We start from the raw sequence: 14,320 nt of genomic DNA on the forward strand, positions 1-14,320 counted from the left end.
CTTCTGTGTATAAAGGAGGTCAGGTGAATGGTTGGGTCAAAGAACATAGGATTCGTTCCCACTGGGTTGGTCTTCATGTGTCTATTTGGACTCTGTGTGGAAAAAGCATAGTTGTCTATAGTCATTCGGGTGTAAATAGCACTTTTGGCTACTGTATATACAGTACTCCCTGGCTGCTAATAACATTATACTAGCCTAAATGAGGTGGGCCACTTGAGGCTTGGTAGAACTAAATCACAAAATTAGTTTTTTTTACCCTGACGTGTAATGTCACAAAACATCAACAGTGTTTGTTGAAATGTAGTGAGAGAGCGTACAATTTGATGTCTTGCCTTGTACAGTAAAAAAAGATCTATTAATTGTGTGAAATTATATAAAACTCAACTCCACATGCATTCAGTTTTTTTCCACAAACAATCACTGTTGTAGTTGACGAAACATGTTCAATAATTAAAATTGTCTCAACATGATATGATATATAGTTATTGTGCACAACATGATATTTGTGTTGTCCTCCTTTTGAGGCAATGCTCATCCTTCTGTGGTAGCATAGTGACACCTGGTGTTTGGGTGAAAGATTACAAAAAGCTTATAGCCACATTGTAAGAATCAAGAATCATTCATAAAACTGCTAGCATTTCTATTAAAATACTTAAAGCACACAGTTTTCAAGAAGACCAATTGATGTGTTGTAACATACAGTCCAAGCTATTTTTTTGTATTGTCATTCTTTATTTATTCTTGCAGGATAAATACATTATGTAATTATCCATTTTTTTATTCATATTTTCACTGTGATCATAGTAATTTCAACATTTACTGTCATTGTGTGACTAAGGTATCCTACTCATTCCAGTTGTGGTGATGTTATCGGCTCTTTCTTTTTATCTGGCAGCTTTATAACCTAGACAAACACCTCATCCCTTTCCTCTGATTCACAAACCTTGGCTTGATTTGCAGCAGTACCGGCACATTAGTGTCTGAATAACAGGATTGGAAGTGATTCTCAGAAAACCATGTTTAAAGAAAGCCTTGCTTGCTGTGCAACGCCTTCATTGCATATTCCAGTGTTGATTCGTTAGCAGTGACTAAGGATACCATATATAGAGAAAAAAACAACATTGCCTGGAGCCAATTATGGGAAAGAGAGCAAAAAAAGAGGCCAGAGACAAAAGATGATGTTAGAGGGATAAAAGGATGAGGGGGTGAGGGAGGAGAGGAGGTGGTAAGTGATGGTGGTATACAGGGAGTTAGCATGAGAAGGAGAGAGAGGGAAGGGGGGGATGATTTTTGTGGATTTATGCGGTTGTTTTTTAATTAAAAAACCTGGTAGACACGTCACGTCGAGAGAGGAGCAACGTGATGTTCAGGGACTCATTCGTAAAATCACTCATTCAAGGACTTTTTATAGACTTCAGTGTACTGGATATACTACTAACAAGTCCTCTTTCCCGACATGTTTTTCTTCCAGCTCGTCATCATGTCCGGCACGGTGTTGTTGGCCTACTACATGGAGTGCACGGACCTGTTCAGCGTGCACATGCAGGGCTTCTTCTGCAACGACGCCGAGCTGATGAAGCCGTACCCCGGCACAGAGGAGTCCAGCTTCATTCCCCCCCTCATCCTGTACTGCGTGGTGGCTGCTGCTCCCACCGCTGTAGTGAGTACAACATTTTTGATGCTTTATTTCAGCGCAGTTTGGTAATCCGGCCACCCATGCTGGAAGGTAAATGACTATTTCTAGATGTGGCATTCATTTGTTTGTTCAGGGTTCATGTTTTTTAAAGCTAGAACCACCAAAAAGTTCATTGAAATAACTGCTTATTCTCAAAATGTAGGCCAGACTTAACTTTCACCCATGCTGCTAACTTGGCAGTGTTTGGAAGTGCACATACGTACATATACTGTTGAATTTTAAATTGGATAGAAAGACGTAATATGCAGAATAGAACAGCAACCATGCATGTTATCTTTTTGTAACTTCTGCTTATGAGTCTACTATACCCTTGGTACATTTTCACTGCTGAAATATCTGAAAAAGTGTCGAACTGACTGTATGAGTTAAGACTTTTTATGGGTGGGATGATAAGATTGGCTCTAATTTTACGTACAACCCGCTGTGTGAAGTGTACAAGGAGCAGTGTATGTGGGCTGCATTAGTAAAACCATTATATTTTCTTGGACTATGATGTAATTTCAGCATCTCATTGAGATTCTTAGCGATCTAGGCCACATGGTGACTCAGTGTTCTGCTTCTGTATGCATGATGTGTTTGCAACACATTTTGTATTTTGACTGCTAAAAGTACATGTAGTACATAGTTTATATAAATAGTTATATACAGCAGTATGACCTCGCAGTAAAGCTGCAGGTGTAACTCATAACATTAATGGGCACTGTCATAGCGTGAGGAGCACAGGTGTAATTATCTCTGCTAACGATAGCTCTGTGTCTTTTAAGTGTATCAGTCAACAACACCTGCGTTAGTGTTATTGATTGCCCCCGTGCTGCCTGCAAGAACTTTTTAAGTATCTGAAAAAGGGTCTGTGAAGTAGATTGTAAAGCTGAGTGACATGTTGTGAATAAATGTAGGTCAAGATCTCTGCATTGCTGACTCAGACGCTTCATATAGGAGTAGCAACATACAGCCACTAGGTGTCAGTTCAGCTCTATGCTTGTAGACTCCAACACACACCAGGCACCATCTCTGAAGCAGTTCCTTATTACCAGTGCCATTTCTTAACACATCCTAAAGAGTGTTTCACCATAATAGGCCAAGGAACAAGTCAGTCCCAGAAAAGAGATGTTCTGGTCTTCACTTACAAAATATGTTTAAGTTTACTCATCGGCATAAATGAGGCAGAAGTCCATGCACCGATGGGTGGTGGTTTTATAAACCTTAAATCACTACGAGACAGCGCATAAAACCAGGCCTAAAAATAACACAGCTTCACAGCATGCTGCCACAAACAACCACAGTCAATCCAAAAGTGGCTTTTTATACCCCTCCTTGTTTGGATTAAACCACTGCATGGGGGTTGCCTAATTGAACTGATCCATTGCTTTGGAAGTAACCGAAACAGCAAGCGGATCCCAATCAGTCAAAATTACAAAGGTTAATACACACTGCAACAGAACAAAAGCTTGATTCATATCATTTTGATGAAAGAGGAATAAATAAACTGATCCACCCGGTACCTAACAAGGTTGCTCAGGTGGCTTCAGATGACAGTGATGCTGTAGGAAATGAAGGGAATGGGCATGTCAGAATACCTTTTCACAAGCATACCTCTTCATTGGTAACTACACCAATTGATCACAACTTAATACTTTGATGTCATTATGGAATCTGATTTGCCGTTCTTGCTCGAGTACCACAAGTCATATAAAATGTAGTTTATAATCCTAGAGTGCCCTTTTAGCAATGTACTGTATGTTTCCCATATTGATATCCCAGGTTCCTCTACAAAGAGACAGCTTCCTGTTCTAATACGATTTCAAGAGGCACTTCATCTGGGATGGGATCGTTAAAGATGTCTGCTCCCTGGACACATGCCACCCATTCATTTGTAATGACATATTACTATGTCACTTTGTGTCACCCACTATTTGTGTTTATTATCTGGGACACTTGGGGTGTTTCTGATGTAAAACCTGGATGACTGTCACTTTCATTGAACTAGTTGCAGTTTGAATTCACTCCTTGTAGCTACTTGGCGTGAAGACGCTAAAGAAGACACACAAGCACACACTCTGAAGGTTTCTCATTTATCTAATTCCCCTCCTCGACTCCTATCTTCGTGTCTTAGTCCCGCCCACAGGAGATGCGAGCGGAGGAGTCGAGGAGGGGAACCGAGGAGAGAGGAGTGGAAGCACCAGGCGTTTAGAGAAATGAGAAATCCTCTCCTCTGAGCGGTCATTTTAAAGAGACGTACATTAATGATGACACGAGGCACAGCAGCACTCTGATGGACAGAACTGTGTTCATGACGACTTATTATATTTATATATATATTAGGGCTGTCAAACGATTAACATTTTTAATCAGATTAATCACAGCTTAAAAATTAATTAATCATGATTAATCACCATTCAAACTATGTCCAAGATATGCCATTTATTTATGCATATTGTTGTGGGAATGGAAAGATAAATGAAAGAAGGCGGATATATCCATTTAACATACAGTATCTATGTTTATTACAGCGACGTGCAGTCAGGGGAGGCAGAGCCTCACCTGTCATACTCCAATGTAACGGAAAAACAACTAAAGAAAAACTAAATAGTAATAATAATAATAATAATAACATGTCTCCACTGATCTGTGTTGTAAGTGTGATTTCTGTATGATTCCAATCGCTTTTTATAGTCAAAATCAGCAAATTGGCCGAGCTCCGCTACAACTCCTACATGGGAGCGATGAGGAGTGAGGCAGGGACGAGCTCTGCCTCACGTAAGCCCACAGTAACTGGCTGGAGCGCGGGCACTAATGTAGCGCGAGCACTTATTTTGTGAGCGCGCTCAAGCCAGTTACTGTGGGGTGAGGTGAGGCACAGATGAGCTCTGCCTCACCTCAGAATGCGTCACCCCACAGAAACTGGCTGGAAAGCGGGCCCTAAGCGCATGCCTGCACCATCTCACTGTATGTCACCAATGTAATGTTTGTAGATCACTTTATTACATTTATCCTCGCCATCCATAGTCTCTAAATAACTTATTTCACGTATATATGATATTTAGGCCCGCTGGTCTCATCGTACAACGGCAATGAAAAAAGCACCAGGAGAGGCAGCCATAACCTCTGCCGCACTGAAGGGGGCGCACGTGAGCCCACAGGTTCTTGTTGCTACTGTTATTCCACGCAGACGCAAACAACAAGCTAGACTTTTGAAACTAGAGGAAGATAAGGAGGACTTTTACAAAAATGTAATGGAGATTGTTGTCCAGAATGATAGCATGGACTTCATCTTCAAGTCAAGGTAAGACCACAATTGTAATGAACATGGGATCTTACTAAGAAAGAACAATCCAATATTTAGATTTTGGGTATCCTTTTGTTGAACAGTCTGTTTAAAATGAATCAAAGCATCAGACTAAAAAAGCTTTTGAAAATAACCGAACATTTCGATTAAGGTCAAAATATAATATTTGTAAATCTGACTCTGAAAGAGTCAGTGCCTCACCAGCCATGAACCTCACCGCACGTCACTGGTTTATTATAACATTTTTCTGCGTGTCAAAATGAAAGACAGCCCACACACACCTATCAATCATCAAACCGTGGGGTCTTAATTCATTACGTGTTGATTTCTATCAACGGGGGGGGGGGGGGGGGGGGGAGAGTACTTCAGGAAAGTCGACGGGGGGGCGGCGGCTAGTGGAGTACTTCGTGACCACAGAGTGTGAACGTTGTGATCAGCTGTTTTAGCGCAGTTCCCTGGCTCCCTCCGTAGCCGGTTGGCGTAGTTTTGGCACAATTCCGTTGTACAGACCGACGTTAACAGCAGCCCTGTCTGTGCACACGGAGACCGACTCTGTCGTCCGGTGATCTAACCGCCTTCTGGAAAAGCTTCACAAGTACGTCGGTACGCAAATGCGCTTTGTGACACAAGTGACGGTACGCATTTCAGAGAGATTACGCACATAACCTGCGTACCAGTTATGTGCACCCCTATACTACAGCAAAAGTATTCTCCGTCGGGACTTCCTGCAACAACACCACGCCGTTATCAAAGATGTTCTATTGAGAAGACGATCACTACGTGACAAAAGTTTTCAAAACCGTGGCTACTGAAATCAATCTTACTAACTGCTGTCTGTGCAATTTACTCCGCGCGAGTTGGCAGACTTTATTTTGCTTCCTTTAACATCACTTTTCATGGTGGGGCTAAGCCATTTCTTGGTATGGGTCAGGGTTTCCCACACATAGACTATACTTGGGCGGGCCGCCCTGGTATATTAACGGCCGCCCAAGTATATTTCGCGACCCATTTAGGTTTATTTTATTTTATTTTTTATTAAAAAAATTATTTTATTTTTTTTATAATTATTATTATTTATTTTTGTATTCGTCCGTGACCACCACGCCATCTGCGATCGATTAACTTGTGGAAAATGATCCCTCGCTCCCTTGCTCTGATCTCGCCTCCTTCTGGCCTGTTAAGTGGCCTGCCTCACACAGGGTGACTGGCTGTCCACATGATGTGGCCTGCCGACATGATCAAATCAAAGCCCTTGATTGGTCTCTGTGTGTCATTCAAGCTCGGGATAACCTCAGCTCAGGTGAGGTAAAGGACTCTCTGAGTGTTTAGATAGTTAACTTGGTCTAAGTTCTCAGTGGGTCTCAAACGGTGTGGTCACCATTTATGTAAACACATATTTCCATTTGAGAGGGTAGTGATTGGTCTAATGCAGGGGTCGGCAACCATGCGGCCCTTTAAGCCCTCTGCTCTGGCTCCCTTGAGCTTAGACAAAAATAAGAAGGAAATAAAATAAAAGTATTTGTAGGACTATTTATATTTTCTTGCATGGTTGAAAATGTTTCGTATCTTGTATTTTGAGGTGATACTGTGACACATAAATAAAAAACAAAACGGTTTTAATTAGGTCAACTAAAATATGCGTCACATCCTGCTACGGTCCCGCGCGAGCGCCTTTTCTTGGAGGCGAATAACCTGACGCCCGGCTCGATGAGCGAACTATGGATAAATCAAAGAAAAGTACCGGAGGAACACAGGATTTAATTCTGCGTGGACAGAGTTATATGCTTTCACAGCAAACGATGCTGGTTTACCGGTATGTTTGATATGTAGAGAGAAGTTGTCAACGGTGGTGCAGCCTTTACGTATCGAGGAACAACAAGGGAGAGGAAGACAGCTGACGATCTTCAGTCATAATTCAATCGGGTATGTAATTTATTTCAGAAAACACTTTTTGTTATATTCCATGGAACGTCCCAATAGCAATGAATATATTAAATGCTTTGACAATAAATACATACAAAAATGAATCTGTGGAAGCCGTAGCGCTGTAAAAAGCACGACCAATCATTTGAGCCGGCCCGGCTAAAGTAACTGGATGGCCTACCTGCCTGTCAGCCTTCCATCTGTGCACAAACTTATCTCGTGCCCTCATTGGTCATGTGCGCGTTCGTGTGTGTTGGAGGAGGGACTCTAAGAAAGTCTGAAGGAAGAGGCATATTTTTTCCGGTTGTGTACTTTCAAATTCTAGCGCACTCGAGCTGGTTTCTCCATTCTTACCTACCCTACCTTTAACTCTTTTTAGGGTGCAGCTATATGTTTTATTTATTTCAAAGTGGGCCCATTTTAATAATATTTATTTTTCCTTCAAATGTGCAGAGGACTCTCCAAGTGCTGTGTTTAATTTATTTTAAAGTAGGCCTGTGTATTATTTTTAATTCTCCTTATTACATTATTACATGTCATTTGTTAGACGCTTTTATCCAAAGCGACTTACATACAATCAGTACTGTGGACAAACCCCACAGGAGCAATTTGGGGTGAAGTGTCTTGCCCAGGGACACAACGACATGCTGACGCAGTGGGACTCGAACTTGCTACCCTGTGATTCAAAGTCCAGCACACTACCCACTGAGCCACAGCCTCCCAAGAGTTCTTTGTTTCTTATTAGAGGTTAACAGTTTTATATCATGTAATAAATAGCCTAATAAATGCAAAAAAACTGTAGTTTTTGTCTGATATAACAATAAAAAACTATGAAATATGTTTTGCGGCTCCAGACAAAAAAATGTTTTGGAAAAAGGAGCAAAATGGCTCTTTTGGTCAAAAAGGTTGCAGACCCCTGGTCTAATGGATAGTGAGGTGGGCTGAAGATTGGAAGGCTGTGAGTTCAAATCCCGCCAGGAACACCACCACTAGTGTGCCCTTGAGTAAGGCACTTAGCCCTTAGTTACTCCAGGGAGAATGTCCCTGTAATCGGTCATTATAAGTCGCTTTGGATAAAAGCGTCAGCTAAATGAAATGTAATGTGATTAGTAAAATATGCATGAATAAATAAATAAAAAGTTAACTAGGTGAAAAAAGGTAAGATACACTTTTAAAACTTGTTGAGAGAAAACTAGTCTTTGCTGCTGCCTCAAAGAGGAGCAGGGGGAGAGGAGGGAGACAGGAGAGGCTGATTCAGGAGCACAGACACACTCACAACTATAAATGAACCAAAAATAAATTAATAAACAAGTTTCAGTGTTTTTTTCATATTGGAAATGGTATGTTATTGGTTATGGCCATGATTTTATGATTATTGAAATGTATACAGTTCTGTTTAATATAGGTGTTTCCATAGATCTAGTCTCTTTATTTTCCCCTCAAAATGCACCAGATTGATGCATTTAACTCCAAAATAAAAAATTAAATCTTACCGGGGGGGGGGCATGCCCCTGGACCCCCCTAGAGGACTTGAGGTCGACCCCCACTAAAAATCACATGGATAGGTTCCTAAATACATTAATAAATACATTTATCTTTTTAAATAGTAACCCATTTCCATATGTTCATGTGTGGGTAGTAGATTTAAACTATAGGGCTATCATTATAGGCCCTGCCTGTACCTGTACCTGTACCTGTTCGCTCTGCCATCGCGTGAAGGGTCTGCTAACAAGCGACCAACAGAAAGGTTCATGTTAATGTTGTTGCACGTCACGTCACCTCAACCCCCCGCTACCACCACCCCCCCCCAAGTATATTTCAGATCTGTGGGAAACACTGGCAGTTAATGGACCAGCACCAGAGGCGTTCCCATACACACAGGCGTTGGAGCTGTTCTTCATGAAATCCCAGAAGGATGAAGTGCTCTGACAAACAGTGCCATCTTTGCGCAAAATGATTATACAGGAATGAAAAGTCAATAAAGAAACATGTTGTTAAAACTTTTTTTTTTTTTTTCGGGCACCCTCCCCCCCCCCCCACCCGCTGCAACCACCCGCCCAAGTATATTTCAGATCTGTGGGAAACACTGTGGGTGTAGCCTACCCCAGCCATACCATGGCGCTGCCACTGGTGGCACGTATGGGGCGGGCCATTCTGCACATGCGTTAAATGCGTTAAATATTTTAACGCAATTAATTAAAAAAAATAATTACCGCCGTTAACGCGATAATTTTGACAGCACTAATATATATATATACTTGAATGAATTGACAGTGCGGTATAATGAGACAATAACAGGCAGATGCGGATATATATACACAAACACACAAACACACATATTTATATATATTTCAGAATCAAACAAGTATGCGAGCACTCTCATAATAACGTTATACTGAGTGATATATACAGGGGTGCACATAACTTTTTTTCCCTGGTTCTCAAAGGAGCACCTGGAGATGTTGCTTGGTGCTCATCCTTAAAATGAAATAAACCGTAACTTTTGAGGGGGTCTTGACTTTATTTGCCAGACACACGGCACTGAACACACATGCAGAGGTGCACACAGAACACACATGCAGAGGTGAACACAAGACAACATTAGCACGACCAGTAATCCTACAAGCATCACTACCCTCCTGACTGTTCTCCTCACTGTCTTCCTCTCTGTCAGACATGGTAGCTGATGATGTAGGCCTACTACTTTCTCTCTGGTTGAGTCTGCGATTAGATGCTTGATTCCACAAGTCAACAGCTGCTTTTGAGTCGAAAGTCTCTGTTGTCATCTTAGAAAAGTGGATGTAATCAAATAAGTATGTGAACATAACCAATAGCCTACCATAGCCAATAACAAATGAATGTAACTTATTTTATTTGTGTTGTTCATTCATATCTTAATTTACCTTAACATTTATTTTATTTATGCATTTTTTTTTTATCTCTCCAGTTTTAAAGGATATTTTTGGTTACTGTCCTATAGTATACATTGGAATGATTTAAAATCTGTTTATCCCAATAATTGCAAAGGAGTGCCTTGGAAATATGTGTTGACATAGGCTAAATTGTGACCAAACCGTTTGAATTTAGACTAAGAGTCCTTTACCTCACTGAGCTGTAGTTAACTCATCAGCCTCTCAGTCTGACTGGAGAGGACTCTCCCTCCACATTATTGTAGAAACATCTTCTTCTTATCTCCGTTAGAGCAGCTAGCACGGCACCAGATTCTAATAACAACAGCGCTGGTACCACCCTCCCTAGCTCACTCGCATTTTGGCTGTGAGCTGCGGGCGCCAGATAAGCCAACATCCCCCATTTTCATCACTTACAGCGCCCATCATACAGGGCAAATGAAAGGTGGAACCGGGGTGAAAAGGGTGTTACATTTACTTAATTGTGAATATTGTTACATCAAGGCCGAAAATTAGGATGAGCCCCAACGGTCAAAATGTTTTTTTCCCTCCCAGAACTGCCAGCGCAGCACCTCCCCAGATCTGGCGCCCTAGGCGAACATCTAGCCAGCGCTACGGGCCGGCCCTGAGTTCATATCATGGTTCATATGCAACTCGCAAATATCTTTCTCTCTCATCTCTCCTCTCTCTTCTATTTTCTCTTTTCTCTCTCCCTCTCAATGTTGGTACGCAAATGCGCTTTGTTTCAAATGACCCGGTGCTCTTTTTTTTGGCGGAGGTGCGCATGCGCACCTGCGCACCAGTTATGTGCAGCCCTGGATATATATATTATACACACTGCTCTGCTTTCTGCACGGACCTCACAGCTGTTCTCACTGTAAACATCACATCGCGATTCAAGCAGTTAATAAAATAATATCCAGGGGATGTATGCAGAGCTCCTCATTGGTTGAGATAAGTCTGGCCGTGCGTCACGACTCTTTTTAACATCACTGTTGCCGGAAATACATCCGCGGAGGATACATTTAGAGAAATGAGATGTCCTTCAACATGGCGCGCTGAAATCCATTTCAGGGTCACTACCGGAGGACCGAGGATTCGAGGAGTCGAGGAGGGGAAATTAGAGAAATGAGAAACCTTCTCTGACATAACTGAATAAAATAAATGGAGTGTTCTGACAGGTCAATAATTTTAACAGACATTATTTCACACACAGTGACGTTACAGCTACCCACAATGCAACGCGCGCCATATATTTTTTTATAAAGACGCCATTTTTCTGGAGGTGCAAAAATCCTGGGAATGCTAATATAAACAGTTAGCTTATGTAGCCAGGCAGAGCGCACTAGGTTTTTTTTCTGAATTAACGACCGAAGAAATCGCTGCATGTCTTCGGATTACATCTCTGGACTTGAGGGGTGTGCTCTAGGTCGTTACCAGCGTAAACTAGAGCTGTGTGGGTTGTTGGATGTACAATGTATGGAATTACGACCCTCAAAAGTGGCCTTCGGTCGATTTTGGCTGCATCTACGTCTATCTTCTGGAAACACCAGGTGAATACCCCACTTGTCACAATAATATTATCATGCCAATGCATATATGTGGTATTTTAGAGTTGACTATATTGATTAAGGCAATCGACTATGATATTCTGTATGCACCTCGTGTGAAATGGTTGATACCGGAAGTACGGTGTCGCCCTCGGCCCAAAACCCGTATGTGTGTGAAATAATTGTTTTTCACAGCTGAAAAATATATACACACATTGTTTTAGTGTACTCCGGACACAAAGTTATATTTCTTTCTTAAATTGTGTGAACTCTTATGGTTACACAAAAGTATTTTTTATATAAAACTCATTGAATCCTAATAAGATGAATCCCTTGTCTCTGATCACACACCCTTCCTCAGTGAGTGCTGTGTCAGCTGTTCAACTTTTGTTTAACACTGCTGGTCATTTCCCACTTTCAATTTGTTTGCTCTCTCACTGGCTTATATGTGGCCTTAGTCTCTTTATCCATCCGTGTGCCATCCCAAACTTTTTAATTGTGCCCTTTGAGAGTGCTGTGTCAGGTGCTTAAGTTGCGCTTCACACTGTATATCGCTCTGTCGGCGTATGCGTTATATAAACCAAAGAGCAGCCAATCAGAATTAATGATGACAATTGGGATTTTGGCCAATTAGCAGGAAGACAGTAATTTATTCCGAATGTTTCACATGGCCGGACCAATGGGAGGCTGTAGAGGTTAGATGGGTCATTCTGATGCAACGGTCTATAAGCCTGTTAAGGACAGACACCCAAAAGGTAAATCCTTCATCCCTCACCAAATGAAAAGCATGATTTTGTTCTTGTGTGATCAGTGGGGATCCAAAGGAAACAGGTGGTTGGGAAATTAGAGTTACTGAGCTGAAACCCCTATGACTGAATTACTTAGAAGTCACTCAAGATAAATTCTTTCTAAAGATGGAGGTAAAAAGTAAAAAAATGCCAATGCCTTTTTTCCATACCAATGCAGGTCCTCGATGACTCATTCCACTTCCTTTTATGGGTGTCTTGGTGGCTATACTGAAAAGAATAGGCTCATTAAGAATACATTAAAGCACGATAATTTATTTTTTCTTCACTTTTGGGATGCATAACAAGCTGTTAACACAGCAGCTTTACATCTTATCACCTTATTAAGTTGTTATTAAGTTATTGAGCTAACAGCTGCCTATTATTTACACTTCAAGCTGATATGAAGCAACATTCAACATGTGTCCTAGTTTTAGCCATCCATTGCTGTGAGGAAACTAGTTCCTTTTATTTCGGCTCTGGTTTGGTCTCAAAAGACTCCTGAGTAGTTAATTGCGAACTAATTCACTATGGTCACCGGTTAGTTGCTATAACTTTTCTGTGCTGTGCACGACTGTGCTAAGGTGAATTGGATGTGTGCAGTGGTTTTGTCAGATAATTGATTAACCAAATTGTTAAGTCGGGGTAAATCCAAAACAATGTTTAGAACACGTAAACGGCAGAATTGGTCTGTTCCAATGTCACTAAAACAACAGAGCGTACTGACAACTGGAATTTGTTGTAAAACTTTAGTTTGTTTAGGTTTGGACAAAATAACTACTTGGTTAGGATTGAAGAATCAAATTAAATCAAATCAAGGTTTATTTATAAAGCACATTTATAAAGCACATTTAAAAGCGATTTTTGGTCGAGCCAAATGTACATGTAATAAAAACACATTATTACAATCACAATAAAAGACAATAAATTATAACAGATATACAAAAAACACAGGGAAAAGTCAGGAGTCGTGCTCCGCTCTGACTAGAAGGCCAGGGAGAAGAAGTGTGTCTTAAGAGTAGATTTAAAAACCCCTAGGGTCTGGGCCGACCTCACATGGAGGGGCAGAGTGTTCCAGAGCCTGGGGCCAGCTGCTGCGAAGGCTCGGTGCCCTCGGGTTTTGAGCCTGGTCTTGGGCACTATCAGCAACAGCTGGTCAGCAGACCTTAAAGCTCTGGCTGGGGTGTAGCGATGGAGGAGTTCTGCTATATAAGCCGGAGCCAGCCCATTTAGTGCCTTAAAAACAAATAAAAGGATTTTAAAATCAATTCGGAACCGAATTGGAAGCCAGTTTAGTGAGACCAGAATTGGGGTCACGTTTTTTGTGGCCAGTCAGAAGACGTGCAGCTGCGTTTTGGACTAGCTGCAGGCGTCTAATTGAGGCCTGGTCCATACCCACGTACAGTATAGAGCGTTGCAGTAATCCAGTCTTGAAGTTACGAAGGCATTAATAACCCTTTTTAAGTTTTTAAAAGATAAATACGACTTGGTTTTGGCCAATAGTCTTATTTTAAAAAAGTAGGATTTGACTACGGTGCTGACCTGCTTGTCGAATTTAAAAGTGCTAGTGAAGGTCACTCCAAGGTTCGTGACAGAGGAGAGGATGTTTTTATTGAGACTAGGGGTGCACCGAATGGGAAATTCTTGGCCGAAACCGATACCGAAAATAGGAAACAGTTGGCCGAAAACCGAATGCCGAAAGGCCGAAAATGATTAATAGAAATATATATATATATAATGTATACATTTTTTACCAATGTTGTTCAGCTACCTGATTATGGAAATAGACATGATTATGGCAAAACTTAACTTAAATAATAATCACTATTATGGGTCCATAAAACATTTATTCAGCACTTTTGAATGCATACAGTACATTTATATATGTCATGTATTATTGCTAAAAAACATGATATCGCAGTCTTAGTGTCGCCAACTCGTTTCTAATATGCAAAGACAACAAATGCGTCTATGATGTATTTTCGATCAGACGAGATCTCTCCCCCGTCTGTGTGCGAGGGGGCGGGGCAGTTTACACACACGCAGCTGCTACATGCAGCGGAGCACACTGCGGAGATGGCGGAGAGAACACGCTCCGAGGTGTGGTTAAACTTTACCCGTCTCGATGTGGAGAATACTTGTTACCATAAGTGCAATAAGAGTTTAGCATG

The 14,320-nt window shown here is 41.4% G+C and overlaps 1 protein-coding gene across 3 annotated transcripts in view; it reads left to right on the forward strand.

The window, feature by feature from the left end:
• Nucleotides 1-14,320, forward strand: part of plppr1 (phospholipid phosphatase related 1) — a 56,064-nt gene that overhangs the window by 24,560 nt on the left and 17,184 nt on the right. For all 3 annotated transcript variants that reach the window (XM_034229316.1, XM_034229317.1, XM_034229315.1), the window contains exon 3: nucleotides 1,472-1,660. In XM_034229316.1, the coding sequence (XP_034085207.1) occupies nucleotides 1,472-1,660 (189 nt within the window). The remainder of the gene's footprint in view (nucleotides 1-1,471; nucleotides 1,661-14,320) is intronic.

The sequence above is a fragment of the Gymnodraco acuticeps genome, unplaced genomic scaffold, assembly GCF_902827175.1.
Source record: "Gymnodraco acuticeps unplaced genomic scaffold, fGymAcu1.1, whole genome shotgun sequence".
Classification (NCBI taxonomy): domain Eukaryota; kingdom Metazoa; phylum Chordata; class Actinopteri; order Perciformes; family Bathydraconidae; genus Gymnodraco; species Gymnodraco acuticeps.